A 22,380-nucleotide genomic window follows, 5' to 3' on the forward strand; every position below is an offset into this window, starting at 1 on the left:
CATGAGTGCATTCAGCACTGCAGCTGTAGCAGAGGAGTTCCTGAGCCGAGAAGTTAAAGATTGGCATTTGGACACCGTATCAACCTAAAAACGGATTAACGCTGGGTTATTGGATTCGTCGTTGATCGATAGTGGCTTCATCTGGAGACTTTGTTCAGCGCATGAGGAACTGAAAAATAAGTTCACACTAGAATGTGGGTGAGGACTGATTGTTATTGTTTATTTTTATATTTCGTAGTGTATTTGTGAAGAGGTGTTTCTCCCATGTTTAGTGAGTAATGGGTAGTTATCTCGCTATTCCGGGCCATGTGTTGGCTCTTGGATATAGCTTTGACTCTAGGTTAGGGGTATGGAAGTACTACTCCTGGTGTGTTTTTATTTTTGGGAGGGTTTTTTTTTGTGTTCCTCAACGGGTTGTTACAGCACATCTATTTGTTCGAGTTACAGTTTATGTTATGCCACGACCATACAGCATATTTTTTTTAAGCAGCAGATATGACATCTAATTCGCATATGCACAGCATTGGTGAGACTAAACTTGTCAGCTGGAATGTACGGGGGATGAATAGTCCACTGAAGAGAGGGAAGGTGTATGCACATCTTCGTACACTCAAAGCTGATAGTTGTTTGCTCCAAGAAATGCACATTAAGAAAAGAGCGGCGAAAGTACTTTGTCCCTCCTGGGCATCTCAGATCTACCAGTCGAATTTTAGTACTAAAACTAGAGGTGTTGCAATCCTAATTTTTAAAAAAACCGTACTATTTATTCACACACAAGCTATCACTGACCAGAGGGGCAGATATGTAATAGTAAGTGGAATACTAAATTCTATACCATTGACTCTGGTGAGTGTGTACGGGCCCAACTTTGATGATCCAACTTTTTTCCAGAACCTCTTTAAGGCCATGCCTAATCTGTCTGACTCTAACATAATTATAGGTGGAGACTTTAATTGCATCTTACACTCCCTCCTAGATAGACAACGTCCCCAAGTTTTTTCACTTAAAATAGTGTAACACTTAATAATCTCATGCAATTGTATAACATAGTGGATATTTAGAGGCTTCTTAATCCCACGAAGAAGGATTTTTCATATTTCTCTACAGTACATAAATCCTACTCTAGGATTGATTATTTTCTGTTAGATTCGAAATTAGTCTCATCAGTAGTCAGTTGCACTTACCATCTATATACTACTAAAACTCTCATGCTCTGTCTGCCTGTTTGTGACCTCCAATTAGCGCAAACGGTGTGGTGCATTACAGCGGCACTTTTTTTGGCTAAATCAAATTAAAATGCGCTGACTTACAGAATGCAGGCAAAGTTCAGTGTTAGATATTCATATAAAATTGCTCATTCACCAGAAATCAACAGGCTGGCTTTCACCCAAGACCCGATCGGCCATCATGGAAATCGGGACGCGACAGCCTGACGCATGTGCATGGCCAGCCTCAGCAGCGACACCTACCGGAGCAAAAGGGCAGGGCAGCTCTATTTCGAGGGGTCACATTCTGCTAATCACCATCAGCATGTGCAGGATTGAGATAGATCTAACTGCCACCCATCAATGAGATAATTAAATCTTATTGTAATAACGTACTTGGAGACGCCCATAAAACCCTTTGCTGCAGTCAAAGGACAGCGGTGACTATATCACGTCCATTTAGGAGAGCGCCAACCACATCAACAACAATAATCAACATCCTTTGGTGTTAGTGCTTCGTATCTTCTATCCAGCATCAGGGTAAAAAAAAATGGTCAGCCTAATTATGCCGCGTGGAAAGGGAAGGGGGACATTATGGAGAGATGACGCCAAACATCATCGGGAAGCGGCGGCAAGGAGAGGGAGAGAACAAGAATCGAATGATGCCAGGGCTGCATGACTCCAGGATCAAAGAGTCAGGACAAAAAAAATGAGAGAAGAAGAGACAGAGGAGGAGATGCATGCACGTCTCCAGGATCAGAGACAAACAACAAACAGCAGAAGAGCTGAAGAGACGGGGGATGAAAGGTCTGCATGTCTCCAGAATGACAACGAGTGGCAGATAAACCAGAAATGATGCCATCAAAAGTGTCCTTCGTTAATGAGGAGGAGCTATATTTGCTTTTCTACGCGTCGTTCTTCTTTAATAAACTCAAGTTTTCTACTTCAGGTTCCAAAGCAAAACGATACAAGTAGCATTCAGGAAAATTTAATGTTCATTCTGGTCACATCAGACTGCACTACCCTTCTCTTAAAGGGTGCCCCAACGGGTCACCCTGTTGTCTAGTAATATACTTATATCTGATCATATTCCTTTCTCTCTTATACTCAAATTGAACCACAAAAGAGGTGAATATAGTTGGTGTTTAAATAATGCTTTGCTAAAGGACAAGGATTTTTGCTCTTATCTTTCAGGTAAGATAGATCTATACTTAAGCACCAATGATGTGGGTGGTGTTGATGATTCCACTCTTTGGGAGGCCACGAAGGCGGTTATTAGAGGTTGCATAATAGCATATGAGACAGCGGAAAAAAGAAGAGTCAAGAAAAGGTTAACTGAGGTAGATGATCAGTTGGCAAATCTGGAAGCTTCTTACAAAATAAACCAGGAAGCAGAATTACTTAATAAGATTACTGCCTTACGGTATGAGTATAATTCTATAATGTCCGAGAGTGTTTCAAAACTACTGATACAAGTCAGACAGGTATTTTGAGCTTGGTGAAAAGCCCCATAAGTTATTAGCCCGTCAGTTAAGACAGATGCAGGCCTCCAGGGCCATACATCATATAAAGGCGAAAGATGGCTTTTTATTGACAGACCCGGAAAAAATTAATGTGTTCTGCGGAGTTCTATGTTAATGTTTACCAATCACAAGGCGGTCCGGACGTTGAAGCTATGGAAGCACTTTTTGATAATCTAAATCTGCCCACGCTGTCAACAGATTCAATAAATACACTTGATGCTGATATAAGCCTAGATGAGATCAAGAAGGTCATCTCTTCCCTCCCCAATAATAAGGCAGCGGGTCCGGATGGTTTTAGAATGAAATTCTTCAAAGTATTTGGTCCAAAATTGTCACCTCTGCTCTTACGAATATTGAATCACTCTAGGATAGCTTCCAGATTGCCACCCAGTTTATGTAAAGCCAATGTTTCTCTGATTTCAAAACCAGGCCGTAATGCCGAGGTGGTTTCATCATATTGCCCCATTTCACTGCTGCCCATAGAAACCAAAATTCTTGGGAAAGTCCTGGCCAATAGGTTAAAAGAATGCATTTGTTCTATTGTTCATTCTGATCAAACTAGCTTTATGCCAGGTAGACATATGTATTTTAATTTGTGTCATCTTTTCAATATTTTATATACAAAACATGCAGAAGAGGCTGTAGTCATTTCATTAGATGTGCAACGTGCGTTTAACCAAGTGGAATGGCCATATATGATGTTTGCACTTAAGAAATTTGGATTTGGACCGTCCTTCGTTAAATGGATTGAGATAATTTATTCACACCCATCTGCTTCTATTATCACTAATCAGAATATTTCCTCCCCTTTTGCAATTCATCATGGGACTCGTCAAGGCTGCCCCCTTTCTCCGTTTTTGTTTGCAGTTATCATTGAGCCACTGGCTGTTAGCGTCAGACTGGACCCTTTGGTATCTCCCATTGATATGCATGGACATAAACATCACCTTTCGTTATACGCTGATGATGTTCTTTTACATATCTCCAGCCCACAAACATCAATACCCGCCCTTCTGACTCTAATTAATAATTTTGGTAGTTTCTCAGGTTTCTTTATTAATTGGGATAAGAGTGAACTAATGCCAGTCACTGCAGTGGTTAATACAGTGTATTTACATTCCATTCCTTTTAAAATAACATGATAATTTTTCCTATCTTGGTGTGACTATTACAAAAAACCCAGGTGATCTTTTGCAAGTGAATTGGCGAAACAAAGCTGAGCAGGTTAAACGCAATATTGACTTTTGGAAAACCCTTCCAATTTCTTTGGTGGGGAGGGTTAACACAATCAAGATAATTTACTGCCATGATTTCTTCATCTTTTCCAGTCAATTCCATGTTTTATTCCTCTGTTGTATTTTAAGAAATTGGATTCAATTATTATACTCTTCATTTGGAATTATAAAGCCATTAGAATTACTAAAAAAACACTTGTCAAAGCTCAAGGAAGCAGGTGGTTTTGCCCTACCAAACGTTAAAATGTATTACTGGGCTGCCCACCTATCCATTCTTGTGTGGTGGAAAAAAGGCCCACCCTCTACCTCAGACTCGTGCCCAGCATGGTTACTCATAGAGCGAGTGCTTTGTAAGGAGATTTCCTTACCAGCTCTCCTTAATAGCCCCACTATAGTTAATAAGTCACATTTTAGTAACAGCTTCATGGTGGGCAGCACTATAAGAATTTGGAAGCAAATTCAACTACACATTAAGGCCCCAAAAACTTATATTGACACTCCTATTTGTGACAATCATTCCTTTTTGCCTGGCCTGAATGATACTTTTTTTTTACCTGGAAACAGAGAGGCATCTGTAGTGTAGGTGACCTATATATTAATGGAAACTTTGCCTCATTTGCGCAGTTACAAGCAGTTTACAATATCCCTGCATCTAGTTTTTTTAGATATTTACAAATTCGAGATTATGTTAGGAAATATATACCTAACTTTGAAGTTTTCGACAAACATAAGTCCCTAGAGGCAATAGATAAATTTGATCCTGTTACTCATAGTGCGGTATCCTATTTTTATCAGATCCTACATAATGGGGCTCGGGTGAATACTGCAGGTTTTAAACAGGCATGGGTGGATGAATTGGGTATAGAACTGACAGAGGAGGTCTGGGATGAGTGTTTAAAGAGTATACATGATTGTTCGGTCAACGTCAGACACAGACTTATAAAGTGTTAAACAATACGTAGACTCCATTATTCCAAAGAAAAGTTGCACAGTTTCTACCCTGATGTTTCACCAGTTTGTAATAGATGTAAATCTGTGAGTAGTAACTTGTGTCATTCATTCTGGTCATGTTGTAAGCTTTATGCATACTGGAAAAGTATTTTTCACTGTTTCTCTGAGGCTTTTGAGAAGCGGTGGGAACCAGACCCGCTCATAGCCATCCTTGGAGCAACAAGCTCCCTATCTTCAACCAATAGGTATGAAAAAATGCTGTATTGTTTGGAATGGTGATTGCTAAGAAGTTAATCCTGCAAATGTGGAAAATGGACTCTGTGTCTACGTACGATCTGTGGTTGAGAGAACTGACAAATACTTTACATTTGGAGAGACTGAGACTATGTAATGAGGACAGAGGGGACATCTTTGAAAGGATATGGGGCCCTGTATTGGACTTTCTTACGGGGTGAGGACTGAGGTTTTTTGGTGTGGTGCACCTCTACTGTGTATGTTTACTTTTGCCTTTATATTTTTCTCCCTTTTGCTGCTCAATATTTGATTTGATTTTGTCAAGGTCGTGGTATTTGTGGATGTGTTTTTTTTTTGTTTTCTTGTTTGTAATAAAAAAATAAAAATATATTTTAAAAAACAGATATGCAGCATCAAATGTAGAATGTGGGACACATTGGTTAAAGGTGACCATTTCATTTTTCTGAATGCTAGGGATTGCAAGGCTATGCAAACCAGAGTTTCTTTTTCTCATTTGGGAAGTCACTTAATCCAGCAGTGCTAAATCTAGGATGTGGAGTGAGGAAATTTTACTAGCAAAGAGTTTTGGGAACCAGAGCTTGTCACTTTTGCTTGGCACGTCTTGATTAGATTGCTAATGCCTGGGATTCTGAAATGCCAATTTCTGAAAGAAGGCCATCCGATGTGTCCTTGAATAACTTGGGGAGTTTATGTAAAATTTAATTGCTATTTTCCTGTTGCCACTGATTTGAATCTTAATTCACAGCTTGAACATCAGCGTAAAAGTTTGCCAAGCTTTGTTTAACGTGGTCATAGTATGTACTACTGCAATAATAGATGTTGTTATTGTCAAACCATTAGTATTGAAAGAACCAAATCATTTGTATAGATACCGACATGAAGTTATAGGGAGGTTTTCACCACTTTGAAAGAACAGTCCTCTTGTGCTGAGCCATAACTGTAATTTGTGCCATTTCTGCCTCAGAATCAGGTGAAAGCTGCAAAGCGAGTGTGGGAGTTTGGACAGTTGCACAGCCTGAAAGAGGAAAAGAAGAGACAGCTAGAAGATGAAGAAAATGATGTGCTGTTCACTTACAGCCGGGAGGATGCGTACAACAAGGTATATACTGGTTTCATTGTGACGAGAGTCTCATGCTGTTGGTGCACTGTGGGCACTGTTCCTCCTGAGCAGCCGTGCAGTAACTGAAATGCTCCTGCACACGTGGCCTTTGTTGCTGTGCAGCTGGAATTTTCTTTTATTAAAGTACCCTACCGTTTTCAGGCCATGTTTTAAAAAAATTATTCCTGCTCAGAGTGGCTTGTGCTGTTGATTGAAAAGACAATTTTACTCAGTTGTATCTTTTCCTCTCTTTGTAAAGGAGTATGTGAAAGAAGTTAAGGATGGCCAGCCTGAAATAATGCCCGTGAGTCTATTTATTTATTTATTGAGTTACAGCTCAGAGTAAGCCCTTCTGGCCTTTCGAACTGCACCACACAGCAATCCCTCAATTTAATTCTAGCCTAATCACTGGACAGTTTACAACGATCAGATGACCTACTAACTGGTGCGTCTTTGGACTGTGGGAGAAAATCAGAGCACCTGGAGGAAACCCATGCAGTCATGGGGAGAATATTCAAACTCCTTACAGGCAGCAGCAGGAATTGAACCCCAGTCACCTGTACTGTAAAGCGCTGTGCTAACCACCATGCTGCCATGCTGCCCTATTGCACCCACTTCTTCCAAAAGGATTTAGAATCTTTCTTAAGTTTAAAAACTGAATGGATTACATTGCTTTCTATCTCTGGCAGATTTGGACGCCTCCCACACCGCCCCAGGATGACAATGATATCTATATGGATCCAGTAATGTGCCTGATGTATGATACTACTCCGATTCAGGAGTCCAAACTGCCCCCTGTTTATGTCCGAAAGGAACACAAGAGATTAAAGATGGACCCTTCAGGTGAGGAAGCATGTTAGCAATGTGCAGCTGAAGTAGAACATGGGCACGTTTCATTAATTAAAATATTGGTCAAGGAAGAGATCTAGACTTAACCACCTCCCGCCCTCCCCAGTCTTGATGTGGCCTCTGTGGTAGGAGTGTAATAATGATCATGAGGGATCCCTACATGATCCCTCCATAAATTGATGATAGAAATTTGATAATGCATTATATAGAACATTGAACATTACAGCACAGGTGCAGGCCATTTTGTGCTGAACCAGCTAAAAAGGCAAATCAAAAATCCCAGGCACTGATCCCTTCTACCTACACCATGCCCATATTCTTCCATCTTCCTTGCATCCATTTGCCTAACTAAACATCTCTTAAAAGTCTCTAATGTATTTGCCTTTACCACCATACCAGACAGTGCATCTCAGGCATCCACCACTCTCTGAGTAAAAAAACTTACCCCTTTCATCGCCTTTGAACCTACCCCATCTCACCTTCAATGATATTAGGCATTTCCACCTGAGAAACAGGCCACCCTCAGGATGGAGGAACAACACCTTATGTCTGTGTAGCCTCCAACCTGATGGCATGAATATCGATTTCTCCTTCCGGTTAAAAACAAATTGCCTCCCCGTCCACTCTTATTCTATTCCCCACTCTGGCCCCTTGCCTCTCCTTACCTGCCTTTCACCTCTCCCTGGTGCCCTTCCTTTCTCCAATGGTCCACTCTCCTGTCTGATCAGATTCCTTCCTCTCCAGCCCTTTATTTTTCTATTCTGCCTGGCTTCACCTATCACCTGGCTATTCTCCTCTCCCCACCCCCCAACTTTTTTATACTGACATTCTCTGCCTTCCTTTCCAGTCCTGAAGAAGGATCTCGGCCTGTGTTTGTTGCTTTTGGATTTCCAGCAACTGTAGAATCTCTCATGTTGATAATATTCCAAGTGCAGCCTCACCAGTGTCTTATACAACATAAACTTGAGATTCTGCAGATGCTGGAAATCTTGAGCAACACATACAAAATACCAGAGGAACTCAGCAGATCAGGCAGCCCCTATGGATGGGAATAAACAGTCGGCACTTCAGACCAAGACCCTTCAACACATCCTGATTTATTGCTCTCCATAGATGCTACCTGGCTTGCTGAGTTTCTCCAGCATTTTTGTGTGACCAAACATCTATACTCATTTTGCAATATGTGCAACCCCATGTCAGTCTCATAGTGAAGTAGTTTAACCCGTCATTATATTTTGCCTCCTATACTAAAAATGTCACCCATGTACAGGGAGGTTTTATATAGGTGCACGGGATGGTGGGTCACTTACTGCCCGTTACGCACTAACATTTAGGGCAGCAATGAAGGTCTTCTATCTCTGGCAGTGTTCAGAGCTTCCTTCACATGTCAGTAGCTTCCTCTCAGCTTTCAGTACTGTCAGTTATACAAGACTCGGGTGGAGACTCAAGAATACCATCACACTCAGATGTAGAAGGATTCTTCATTGCTGTTTCTATAACCGTTTTGTTTTACCAGTCAGGGTTGTTAGCCCTGAGCTGAACCCCCGAACCTGGAGGACCAATGGACCACTCTTAGTCTGACCTCTACCCCTTGACCTGTTTGGCATGGATGACCCTACCAAGAGCCAAATCATAAAGCTCTGACTCCAGCCAACATAGCTGTCCGGATCACTGGGGCACGCAAACCTGTAAACCCTATGACAAGGTTGTGGTCCTCTTGGAGGGGATGGTGGGTTAATTAGCCAGTATATAGCCCAATCTATAGTTAAGTGGTGGAATGGGGAAGATGGAGAAGGGGTGGGATGTAAGGGAATAACAAGGATTATATGGAACTACTGCAAATGGGTGCTTGATGATCACTTTGGGCGTGATACACCAGAAGGCCTGTTACTGTACGACATGACTAAGGCTGTGCTGCATTCTGGTGCTTACATTTCTGAGAACTGCCTTGTGATGTTTTGTTATATGAAAGATACTGCTGTTCCAATCTGAGCCAGTCCAAGTGGAGTTTCTTGGTATGAAGTGGCAACAATTGTTAACAGTCCATTCAGTGGTTTAATTACACCCTTGAAGCAGGTGGTAGACCCAAAGAGGAGGAATGGTTGGTGGACATCTGTAATGAAAGCATTCGGCCAGTGTTGCTTTTTGTATGTGCAGAAAGCGAGACAGACGTGTTGACCTTTGTTGATGCAGCTGCCGGAAAGAAGTTTAAGAAAGCTCGGCACGGGGAACCAGTCACCCCGCCCCGATCACTGTTCGACAGATCCACACCCTGCATGCTCAAGATGCGCCGTGAGGCTAAAGACCAGAAGAAGAACCTGTTCATGAAGCAGCAGGCACCGTTTGCTAAACCCTTGCCCACGCTGACCAAAACCCCTGCTGATGGTGGAACAGACAGCCCAGAGTGGCTGATTAGCGAGGACTGGGCACTTCTGCAGGTAACATGATGCACGCGGTTGGTCAATGTCTCCCACATCCAAGCGTCAGCATCTGAGGGCAGATTGCTGAAGTTTTAATGGGAAAGGCTGTGAGGCTGAGGGATTGTTGGCATGAAGCCGGGGTGGCGGCAGAGTAGATACATAAAAGGCATACAAGAGACTCCTAGATAGTAACATGATTGAAAGAAATATGGAGGGCTATTTGGAAGGGAAAGGTTAGATTGATCTTGGAGTACGTTAAAAGGTTGGCACAACATCGAGACAGTGCTGTGCTGTTCTGTGGTAATTGGTTGAGAAAGTTAGGGCTTTACTCTTTGGAGCAAAGATGATAAGAGGCTTAGATGGACTGGACAGCTAGTGCCCTTTTCCCAGGAGGGAAGTGGCTAATGCAAATGTGCATAATTTTAAGATGATTGGAGGAAAGTATAGGAGGGGGATGTCAGAGCTAATGTTATAGCTCTACAAAACCCTGGATAGACCACATTTGGAATATTGTGTTCCTTTCTGGTCACATCTTCATAGGAAGGATGTGTAAGCTCTAAAGAGGGTGCAGGGGAGATTTACCAGGATGCTGCCTAGTATAGAGAGCATGTCTTATGAGGAAAGGTTGAGTGAGCTAGGGCTTTTCTCTTTGGAGCAAAGGAAACTTGATAGAGGTGTACTAGATCATAAGAGGCATAGATTGAGTGGACAGTCAGAGACTTTTCCCCAGGGCATAAGTGGCTAATAAAAGAGAGCATAATTTTAAGATGATTGGAAGAAAGTATAAGGGGGATATCAGAGATAGGTGTTATTACAGCGAGAGTGGGTAGTTGTGTGGAACACACTGCCATGGGTGGTGATAGAAGCAGATAAAATTAGGGGTACTTAAGAGATTCTTAGGTAGGCACATAGATGAGAGAAAAATGGAGGGCTATGTGAGAGGGAAGGGTGACATTGATCCTGCAGTAGGATAACATGTCAGCACACATTGTGGGCCGAAGGACCTGTACTGTGCTCTATGTTCTAGTGTAGAGGCTAGGGAGGATAATTGGAGAGGCTCTCAAAGCCACTAATATAGAGGATGCTTAGAGGGACCTTCACCGACCGTTACTGATAACTTGCGGGTGGGGGGTGGTGAATGTTATGGTCAGGTCTGTTGATGCTAGAACGTCAGAGGGCTTTTATTCAATAACTAATCTAAAACTAAATTAAACTTTAGTCTCTGGACATCAGTATTAACGACTACTGGAATATGTCTCCTTTTTGTTTCTTCTTCTGTTCAGAATCTGAATTAACCTATCACCATCTGGTTTAAATATACCCAATGATTTTGCCTCCACAGCCATCTGTGGCAATTAATTCCACAGATTCACCACCCTCTGGCTAAAGAAATTCCTCCTCATCGCTGTTCTAAATGGATTCTGAGGCCCTCTGGTCCTAGACTCCCCCACTATAGGAAACATATCTTTAAAGCGGAGGTTGATGAGTTCTTGATTAGTCGGGGCATCAATGGTTACGGGGGAAAGGGAGGGGAATGGAGTTGAGGAGATAATAAATAAAGAATAAATATAATAATAAATCAGCCATGATGGAATGGTGGAGCAGACTCGATGGGCCAAATGGTCCGATTCTGCTGATACAGTGCTGTGCAGACATCTTGTGCACATATACAGTACACAGTACCTATAAAAAGTATTCAGCCCCCTTGGAAGTTTTCATATTCTATTGTTTTACAACATTCAATTACCCTGGATTTAATTTGCTTTTTTGACATTGATCAACAAAAAAAAAACTTTCAGGTCAAGGTGAAAACAGATCTCTACTAAGCAATCTAAATTATTTACAAATGTAAATCACAAAATAATTGATTGCATAAGTATTCACTCCCCCCCCCCCTTTAATATGACACACTAAATCATCACTTGTACAGCCATTTGGTTTCAGAAGTCACATAATTAGTTAAATGGAAATCTGTTTTTGGAGACCTACACCATGAAGACAAAAGAGCACTCCAAGCAACTCCATGAAAAGGTTATTGAAAAACACAAGTCAGGAGATGGATACTAGAAAAATTCCAAGTCACTGAATATCCTTTAGAGTACAGTTAAATCAGTCATCAAGAAATGGAAAAAAATATGGCACAGCCATAAATCTGCCTAGAGCTGGTCATCCTCAAAAACTAAGTGACTGTGCAAGAAGGGGACTGGTGAGGGAGGTGACCAGGAGACCTATGACAAATCTGGAGGAGTTACAAGCTTAAGTGGTTGAGATGAGAGAGACTGCACATACAACAACTGTTGCCCGGGTGCTTCACCAAATGCAGCTTTATGGGAGAGTGACAAAGAGAAAGCCACTGATTAAAAAAAAACTGACATGAAATCTTGGCTAGAGTTTGCCAGAAGGCATGTGGGAGATTCTGAAGTCAGCTGGAAGAAGGTTCTATGGTCTGAGACCAAAATAGAGCTTTTTGGCCATCAGACTAAACACTACGTTTAGCATAAGCAGAACATTGCACATCATCAAAAACACACCATCCCTACCATGAAGCATGATGGTGACTGCATCATGCTGTGGGGATGTTTCACTGTAGCAGGCCCTGGAAGGCTTGTGAAGGTAGAGGGTTAAATGATTGCAGAAAAATACAGTGAAATTCTGGAGGAAAACCTGATGCAGCCTGCAAGAGAACTGCAACTTGGGAGAAGACTTGTTTTCCAGCAAGACAATGATCCCACGCTTAAAGCAAAAGCTACACAGGGATGACTTAAAAACAACAAAGTTAATATCTTGGGGTGGCCAAGTCAGAGTCCAGACCTCAATCCAATTGAGGATTTGTGGCTGGACTCGAAAAGGGCTGTTTTTACTCACAATCCCCATGCAATCTGATAGAGCTTGAGCGATTTTGTAAAGGAAGAATGGTAAAACAAAATTGCAGTGTCCAGATGTGCAAAACTGATAGAGACCTATCTACGCAGACTCACAGTTGTAATTGCTACCAAAGGTGTATCTGACTTGAAAGTAGTGAATCCTTATGCAATCAATTATTTTGTGTTTTATATTTGTAATTAATTTAGATCACTGTAGAGATCTGTTTTCACTTTGACATGAGAGAGTCTTTTTCTGTTGATAGTGTTAAAAAAATTCAAATTAATTCCATTGTGATTCAATGTTGAAAAACAATAAACATGAAGCCTTCCAAGGGGTTGAATACTTTTTTAGGCACTGTGTATAGCTAGGGTGCCCAAATGCACAGTACTGCATTTGTCAACGTGGAGCGGAGAGCGTGTTTGTTAATCTGGTGGGAGCTAAGGATGTTGGAAATAGCAAGGGTGGAGTGCCGTGGGAGGGGTGTGGGACAGGTGGCAGAGAAGGGAGTGTGAGAGTCAGAGGGGTGGCACGGATGCAGACACACCCAGCCCTGAGACACCAGCATTGGCATTTGATTCCAAACATTTAGTTTTATTGGTCATTACGGAATGCCTCTGTGGCGCTTCCTGCTCCCTCCCCTCACCCTTCCCTATTTTCCAACTATGATTTCCCTCTCCCTGCCTCCCTTCCACTCTCAGTCCACAAATAGAGACCCATATTAGAATTGGGTTTATCATAATTCACATATGTCATGAAATTTGTTTTCCTTGCAGCAACAGTACAATTACTACATAAAATTACTACAGTTCTGTGCAGAAGTTTTAGGCACTCCAGCCATATATATTTGCACAGTACTGTTTGTTTGATGGTCTTATGGACTTGTGATGTGGGACACCTAGCCTTTAACCTGGTGTTGTAGTCACTGTACTTGTGGCTTCTCCAGATAACACTATGGAGACATTGATATTTAAAGGTCAGATGTACCAGCAGATTTCTGGTTACTCTTCTATAAAATCCCTTTTTTTGGTGTGATTTTGATCAGGCCGACTGGGTCTGCGACCTGTAGTCGACACATGACACAGTGCTAAATTGAACTAAACTGAATGTTCCAAAAATGCTTCAATAACTCTGTAGTTTGTTGTTTTATATTTTGTGTTTTTTTGAGCGATTTGTTCGTGTTTTTTGAACACTGCATGTTTGATGTTTTTCTTTGAATAGGTTCCATGACGTTTCTTTGTTTTAGTCATAGTCATACTTTATTGAATCCGGGGGAAATTGGTTTTCGTTACAGTTGCACCATAAATAATAAATAGTAATAAAACCATAAATAATTAAATAGTAATATCTAAATTATGCCAGGAAATAAGTCCAGGACCAACCTATTGGCTCAGGGTGTCTGACCCTCCAAGGGAGGAGTTGTAAAGCAGGAATGAATTCCTATGTCATTTGTGGCTGTCTGTGAGGAAGACAAATTTCAGGGTTGTGTATTGCATACATGCTTTGATAATAAATGTACTTTGAATCTTTGATTTTGTTAAATATTTCATAGATTTGTGTCTAATGGAAGTTTTGTTTCTGTGTTCTTTTGTTTCTTGCTGCTAGGCTGTGAAGCAGTTGCTGGAGTTACCTTTAAACCTGGCTATCATCTCACCAGCACACACACCAAATTGGGACCTGGTCAGTGATGTTGTTAATTCCTGCAGCCGCATATACCGATCACCCAAGCAGTGTCGCAACCGATACGAAAATGTCATAATACCACGAGAAGAAGGAAAGGTAAACAACATTTCATAGTTGGAGTTTCTAATATAATGCTTTTCACATTTGCACTATTTATCCTCCAGGTCGATCTGTAAGGACTGTTTTCAGTTTACTGGTTCACATACTGCTTTTTGAAGCTTGGAACATGAAATTATTTAAAAGAGAAAACTGGGTACTGAGAATTGTCAGAACCAAGGCAATAAAACCATTCAAGTGGGAATTAGGAATTTATTTTTAACATTAAATAGGGGACCAGAGTGGTATAGTGGTTAGCACGATGCTTTTGTAGTTTGGAGCATAGGAATTTGGAGTTCAGTTCCAACATCATCTGTAAGGAGTCTGTATGCCCCTCCTGTGAGTGTGTGGGTTTCTTCCAGGTGCTTTTGTGTCCTCCCACAGTCCAAAGACGTTGGTAGGTTAATTGGTCATTGTAGATTGTGATTAGGCTACAGTTAAATTGCTGAGTTGCTGAACAGTGCAGCTTGTTGGGCTGGAAGGGCCTGATTCACGCTATATCTCTAAATCAGGGGTTCCCAACCTATTTTATAGACCCCTACCATTAACTGAAGTGTTGGTGGATCCCAACTTGGGAACCCGTGCTCTAAATAAATAAACTTGAGGTTGGGGAAGGGCAGGGGCAGCTTGAGTTGAAGATCTGCTGATACAGATACAGTGGGCTACATCCATTGCTAGTGCTGTGACTGCTATGAGTCCAGAATCTACAGTTCCATGGAAGTTGTATAATGCTGATGAAATGAGGCAAATCTAGATCATTTCAAGCTGTCGGCAAAGTGTTTTGTGCAGCTAACCACTGATCAATAATTTGGCTACATTTCCGCTGCTGCTGAGATGCCTTGGAACTGGGAATCCAGGTCCAGTGGCAGATGTTGATTGATCATATGTTGCTCCTATGGCCTGGGCATGCCCCTCAGTGGGCACGGCCTAAATTGGACACACAGTGCTGTGGCACATATGACGCACAGTGATCATCAGGTTGGCTTAATTTAATGGTTCAGCTCACCAATGTTTGGAAGTCCACTGCTGAGCATCAGCTTCTAAAACAGGCTGTTGATCACCCACAAAGGCTGTCTCTTCGTGTTGCTACCACCCAAATGAGTAATGAGATGCAGGGACCTGGACATAAATGGCGCAGAAAGCAGCCATTTTTCTCTCAGCTCCTCTGCTGGCCATTCGCATGACACAAGAGAGTTGGAGTTGGCCAGTTCTGGTCACCTACTTACAGGGAGGGTATCAGTAAGACTGAAAGTACAGAGAAAATTTACAAGGATGTTGTTGAGAATTAAGAAAATGAATCTCAGGGTAGTATATGGTGACGTGCATGTACTTTGACAGTAAAATTTACTTTGAACTTTGAGTTATAGAGAAGGGTTGAATATGTTAGGACTTTTTCCCTGGAGCAAGGGAGAATGAGGGAAGGTTTGATAAAGGCATATCACAAATCCCCATTATCTGATCACTGACATCAGACGCTGCCCAGGAAAAGACAATGGCAAACCACTCTGTAGAAAACCTTGCCAAGAACAATCATGGTCGTGGAAAGACCATGACTGCACACATCATAAACACGGCACATAACAAACAAACGATAGAGGTATACCTCCTTTGTGGAGGCCAGGTCATTGGGTGTATTTAAGGCGGCAATTGATAGATTCTTGATTAGTCAGGGTGTGAAAGGTTATGGGGAGAAGGTAGGAGAATGGGGTTGGGAGGGAAATGGTTCAACCATGACCAAATGGTGGAGCAGATTCAAGGGGCCGACTGGCTTAATTCTGCTCTTATGTCTTATGGTCTTATACAAAATTATGAGGGGTGTAGATGGGGTAAATGCAAGCAGGCTTTTTCCACTGAGATTGTGTGGGACTACAACTTCAGGTCATAGGTTAAGGGTGAAAGGTGAAATATTTAAGGGGAACATGAGGGGAATCTTCTTTACACAGAGGGTGGTAAGAGTGTGGAACCAGCTGCCAGAGGAAGTGGTGGATGTGGTTCAATTGGAACATTTAAGAGAAGTTTGGATAAGTATATGGATGGGAAGGGATATGGAGAGCTATGGTCCAAGTGCAGACCAATGGGACTAGGCAGAATAACAGTTCAGCATAGACTTGATAGCCCGTTTCTGTGACTCTGTGGCCCTTAGAGTTTGCTCTGACATTCAGTGAGATGATGGCTAACTTGGTCTTGGCTTCTGCTCCACTTAACAGACTGTTCCTCATCAAGAGCAAATCCACAAATTCCCCGTAAGACCAAAGACAGGTAGAATGAAAAAACTTGCTTGTTGCCAGGATCATAGGCACATAGCATCAAATAAGCAGTGCTCACAAGAAAAACATAAATGAAACGTAAATTATCGTGTTTTTTTCAAAGACCACAATTAGAACAAAAAAGGACCATTTTAATGCAAGTTGATCAGTGTCATCAGTGTTGCTAAAACTGTAGTGTTCAGGATCAGTCATAGAAAGCTACAGTGCAGAAACAAGCCCTTCGGCCCATCTAGCCCATGCTGAATCATTTTCCGGTTGATTCAAGGCTGCATCTGTGGAAAGGGAAACAGCGTCAACATTTCAGGTATGCTTATTGTTGCTGCTTGCCCTGTTGCATTCTCAGAATCAGGTTTAATATCTCCAGCATATGTTGTGAAATTTGTTATGTAGTAGCAGTACGTTCAATACATAACTGTAAATTACAGTAAGAATTATATATGTTTTTAAGAAGTGTTCATGGGTTCAATGTCCATTCAGAATTCTGATAGCAGAGGGGAAGAAGTTGTTCCTGAATCGTTGAGTGTGTGCCTTCAGGCTCCTGTACCTCCTCTTTGATGGTAGCCACAAGAAGAGGGCATGACATGGGTGTTGGGTGTCCTTAATGTCAGATGCATCCTTTTTGAGGTGTCACCTTTTGAAGGTATCCTCGATGTTGGGGAGAATGGTGCCCATGATAAGAGTTGACTGAGTTTGCAACTTTCTGCAGTTCATTTCGATCCTGAGCATTTTCTGTTGGATTTCAAACTTTCAGCTTCTGCTGTTTACTGATTTTCACACGTTCTGCCTGAGACACCAAAATGTGACTCTTTATTCAGTTTTGATCTGTGTTTTGTTCTGTTTCTTTGTTCAAGAGCAAGTTATTCACTAACTTGCTGCCTCCAGCAGTACCCCACCTTCAGCAGTCAGTGGGTGCTGACCTGGAGCAAGGCTGGATGGTGGTGCGAGTGCTGAAGGTGCTGTCATTCCAATTACTGCAGAGCAGAGAGATGTGCAGCAGTGCTGCTGAGTGGCTCGCAGAGCAGTGAGGTGCTTTGAGAAGAGGAAATGGAGAATGGATTTCAAATACTGCAAGGGCTAAGCAGCCACAGTGAGGAAAATGTACAATAGAAATGAAGCACTGAGCAGAACTGCATCATTCGAAGAGCACTGAGGCAAGCGCACAGCAAAGACCTTCCGCACGTACACTTGAACTCACAGAGTGGTGAGGTACCACGAGAGGAGGAGCTGGAGAAAGAAATCCTAACTGCAAGGAACAAGCTGCAACAGCGAGCAAATTGTACAAAGGAAATAAACAGAACTGCTTCATTTGTAGAGCACCGAGGCAAATACACCGTGAAGACCCTCAGTACACGTATTTAATCAGAATCAAGTTTATTATCACCAGCATGTGACATGAAAGTTGTTTAACGTGTAAATACAGCAATCCCACCATTTCATTTAATACTTGAGCTGCAGAGACCGCAGTTTAAATATGAAGCAGGATTGTAGTTAACAGATATCTGTACCCAGGTCGAGCAAAACAGTAGATGGTTGACCTTTAAATTCAAGTGAAATTGTCATTCAGCCATACACGTATATAAATTCCTCAAATTTTGAAAGAATTTATAAACTGTTCAGCTGCTTTTTAAATATAGGAGCTCATGTAGGTATGTTTATCAGATTATACTGTGCTAGTCACTCTTTTGTTAATGGCTATTTGGGTAATGGAATTTCACCCTTACTGAATTGATAAATCACTACCTAAATTTTTGTGACATGGAATGAAATTCGCTCTTGTGGAATTTATTTGGGGAAAAAAGGTCAATAAACATAAAGTTTATTTTATTTTTAACTTTCATTTATTGACCTGTACATTGCTAAAGTTAGAGCAGAACAGTCAAAACGAGATGAAGGGAATCAGAAAATATTAATTAATATATTTCACTTTTAAAACTCTGAGAATTACAAACTGAAGGAGTTTCCCCTTTCATTCTCCAAAAGCACCCACTCTGTGTATCTGGTCTTTCACCATTGTTTGTAGTCTTGGCCAAGACCTTCATTGAACAGGCTCAAATTCTCTTCTTAAGCTCTCCTGATGGCTGAAGAAATCTGTAAACTGGTTGTTCTTTTCCATGAACTCTATGAAGCAGGCATGTTTGCATGTCAGAATATCAAAGGTCTTCCTTGGAATTACTGTTTCATGTTAACAGACCTTCAGAGAACAGATTGAATAAAAGTCCATCAACTTGAAATCTTCAGTCTATTTCTCTCAGCAGATGCTGCCTGACCTCCTGAGTACTCCTATTTTGTATTTTTATAATGGATATTTCTGGAAGTATTCTTGGGACTGTGATTTATTGCCTGTTCCTTGTTTCTCTATGGAGATGGTCGTGGGGTACCTTCTTTACAGCTTTACAGCTTTCTGTGAGTGAGTGACTTGTTAGATTCTTTGGGTCTTTGTCATCTACCTCATTGAGCCAGGACCAAATCACAGGTTACCCAGGGTGGATAAATATGATGGGTTTGGTGAGGCCTAATTTGGAGTATTGTGTGCAGTTTTTGTCACCTGCCTACAGGAAAGATGTAAATAAGGTTGAAACAGTACAGAGGAAATTTACAAGGATATTCCCCATTTGGAGGACCTGAGTTATAACGGAAGATTGAATAGGTTAGGACTTCATTCCTTAGAATGTAGAAGATCGAGTGGAGATTTGATAGAGGTTTACAAAATGATGAGAGGTATAAATAGGGTTAATGCAAGCAGGCTTTACCCACTGAGGTTGGGTGGGACTACAACCGGAGGTCAAGGGTTAAGGGTGAAAGGTGAGAATTTTAAGGGGAACATGAGAGGAATCTTCTTCACTTAGAGGGTCTTGAGAGTGTGGAATGAGCTGCCAGTGCAAATGGTGCATGTGAGCTCAATTTCAACGTTTAAAAGAAGTTTGGATAGGTACATGGATGGAAGGGATAAGGAAGGCTATGGTTCCAGTACAGGTTGATAGGAGTAGGCAGTTTAAATTGTTTCAGCATGGACTAGATGGGATTGAAGAGCCTGTTTCTGTGCTGTACTTCTCTGTGATTCCAGATTTCCTAGTGATGTTAATGAAACGCCTAAATGTTTGGTTTCCTTCCTACTGTAATTGTACCCCATTTCAAAGTGTTCTTCTCTCAAACAGGAATGAACAATTGTGCTGGTGAATGTGTACTTTCTCATTGTCAGCGTCAATATTTATCAGAGACTTTATTTTCATTATACTGAGTATCTTACTGGAAAGATTGTTAACTCTTTTCTTCATTTTCTTCATTTGCAGTTGATCTATGACGCTAATCCAAAGAAAAAGACTAAGAGCATTTACAAGGTACATTTACCTTTTCAAACATATTGCTTGATCTTTATGCACTTGTAAAAAGTGTGAAACAGAACTAAAGTGACCTCTGTGTTTTGTTTTTGTTTAAGAACAAGAATAGTCGCCCGTTGCGAACCAGCCAAATCTATGCACAGGATGAGAGTGTTATGCATACACAACTCTTCACAAGCCACTTTGAACTTGTAAAGCTTATAGCTGGGAAAAGAAGTCCCCCAATCAAACCTATGTAAGTATCCTACCATGTGTTTTGAATGCATGAGTTCCCAGGCAAGAAAAAGTCCCCTGATTCATCCTCTTTCATCCTAGTCACATGATCTGGTGATCGTTAGTTATTTTGATCAATCCGTTTCAAAGTTGAGTCAGCAGCACACCAACTTAAAATTGACATAATGATTCCAGGATTGTAGTAAGAGAAGCATTTGATGGGTCTAGCCTTCTACTCATGGAAATTCAGAAGAATGAGGGGAGGATCTCTTTGAAACCTTTCGAATGTTGAAAGGCCTTGACAGAGTGGATATGGGAAGGATGTTTCCTATGGTGGGGGAGTCTTGAGACCAGAGGGCATAGCCTCAGAGTAGAGGGACATCCATTTAGAACAGAGATGAGGAGGAATTTTTTTAGCTGGAGAGTGGTGAATCTGTGGAATACGTTGCCACAGGCAGTTGTGGAGGCCAAGGCATTGGGTCTATTTAAGGCTGAGGTTGATAGAATCTTGATCAGTCAGGGCATAAAGGGATACAGGGAGAAGATAGGAGATTGTGGCTGAGAGGGAAAATAGATCAACCATGATGAAATGGCAGAGCAGACTCAATGAGCTAAATGGCCTAATCTCTTCCTATATCTTATGGTCTTATGGACAACAGGCAATTGGGTGTCACAGAGGAGTAGCAATTAGCATGATGCTATTACAGCTTGGGGCATCAGAGTTTGGAGTTCAATCTTGGCATCCTGTGTAAGGAATCTGTATGTCCTCCCTGTGGAATGCGTGGGTTTCCTCCCACAGTCCAAAGACATATTGGTCGGTAGGTTTTTTTTCCCTCCAATCCTGCTGAATGGTATTGGCCCAAAATGTTGACTGTACTCTTTTCCATAGAAGCTGCCTGACCTGCTGAGTTTCTCCAGCATTTTGTGTGTGTTGCTTGGATTTCCAGCATCTATAGATTTTCTCTTTCGTCTCTGATTCGGTTAGTAGGTTAATTGGTCTTTGTAAATTATCCCATGATTAGGCTAGGGTTAAATCTGTGGTGCGGCTCAAAGGGCCACAAGGGCCTGTTCTGCGCTGTACCTAAGTAAATAAAAATAATAAAAATCAAATAAAATTAAAAGTTAAAGTGAAGAAATACCCAATGGTGGAAAAGATTTGGGAACCGGACTTACAAAGTTCTCTGTCTCTCTCTGGCATACTGCTTCCTCTGTCCACAGATTTTAATAAATAAATAGATAAGAATTGGTTAGGTTTATCATTGAAGCAGTGTGCGTAGAAGAAAATTTATATTTCAAAGTACGTTTATTATCAAAGTATTATGAAGTATGTTATACAGCCTTGAGATTCGTCTCCTTACAGGCAGCCACAAATCAAGAAACCCAAAAGAACCCAAAAAAAACCTCAAATACCCAAATGTGCAAGGGGGGGGGGGAACAAATCGTGCAAACAATAAAAGTAAGCAAACAGCATTTAGTGAGCCTTCGGACACGAAGCCCAGAGCAGCCAGAGTAGGCCCACAGCCTCGGCCACCTCACTCACAGTAGCTTCTTCTGTCTACAGAGTTTAATAAGTAAATAGGTAAGTAAAATTTTGTTAGAACTGTGATTGAAGCAGTGTGTATAAGAAGATACACTCCCACTGCCTTTTCTGTCCACAGATTTTATTATCTAACTATGGGGTGATTTTTATGTAATAATGCACAGAAACTTAAATATGTGAGAACACGTACTTAATCTCGCACTCAACTTTGCTCATTATGTTGTTTGTCTGTTTGAGCCTTGTAATTTTTAGTGGTTTAAGAGTGAGCATTTTCAAGTTCTTGGGTGTCAATATTTCTGAGAATCTATCCTGAGCCTAACCTGTCAATGCAGCCACAAATAAAGCACAACAGCAGCTATATTTCATTTAGAGTTTGAGGAGATTTGGTATGTCACTTAAAACACTCACATATTTCTACAGATGTAGCATGGAGAGCATTCTAACTGGTTGCGTCACCATCCGGTATGGGGCGGGGGTGTGGCTACTGCACGGGATGGAAACAAGATATAGAGAGTTGTAAACTCGGTCAGCTCCATCATGGGTTCTAGCTTCCCCAGTATCTAGAACATCTTCAAGGAGCGATGCCTCAAAAAGGCGGCATCCATTATTAAGGACCTCCATCACCCAGGTCATGCCCTCTTCTCATTGCTACTAACTGTATATATTAACAGTAATTCATGGTTTTCTCTATTATTATGTATTGCATTGTACTGCTGCCGCAAAGACAACAAATTTCATGACGTACTTCGGTGATCTTAAACCTGATTCTGATTCATTTTTAGGCTGGGAATGAATCCATTCCAGAAGAATCCAAAGCACGCATCTGTGTTGGCCGAGAGGTTTG

At 41.5% G+C, this 22,380-nt stretch overlaps 1 protein-coding gene across 13 annotated transcripts in view; it reads left to right on the plus strand.

Annotated features, from left to right (window-relative positions):
* The window catches only part of ep400 (E1A binding protein p400), a 241,688-nt gene that overhangs the window by 177,769 nt on the left and 41,539 nt on the right, over nucleotides 1-22,380 (plus strand). For 12 of the 13 annotated variants that reach the window (XM_063074069.1, XM_063074066.1, XM_063074065.1 and 9 more), the window contains 8 exons: nucleotides 6,134-6,268; nucleotides 6,528-6,572; nucleotides 6,958-7,111; nucleotides 9,275-9,555; nucleotides 14,005-14,178; nucleotides 19,736-19,783; nucleotides 19,882-20,018; nucleotides 22,319-22,375. In XM_063074069.1, the coding sequence (XP_062930139.1) occupies nucleotides 6,134-6,268; nucleotides 6,528-6,572; nucleotides 6,958-7,111; nucleotides 9,275-9,555; nucleotides 14,005-14,178; nucleotides 19,736-19,783; nucleotides 19,882-20,018; nucleotides 22,319-22,375 (1,031 nt within the window). The remainder of the gene's footprint in view (nucleotides 1-6,133; nucleotides 6,269-6,527; nucleotides 6,573-6,957; nucleotides 7,112-9,274; nucleotides 9,556-14,004; nucleotides 14,179-19,735; nucleotides 19,784-19,881; nucleotides 20,019-22,318; nucleotides 22,376-22,380) is intronic. The other variant, XM_063074072.1, reaches the window with a different exon arrangement.

The sequence above is a fragment of the Mobula hypostoma genome, chromosome 21, assembly GCF_963921235.1.
Source record: "Mobula hypostoma chromosome 21, sMobHyp1.1, whole genome shotgun sequence".
NCBI classification, from domain to species: domain Eukaryota; kingdom Metazoa; phylum Chordata; class Chondrichthyes; order Myliobatiformes; family Myliobatidae; genus Mobula; species Mobula hypostoma.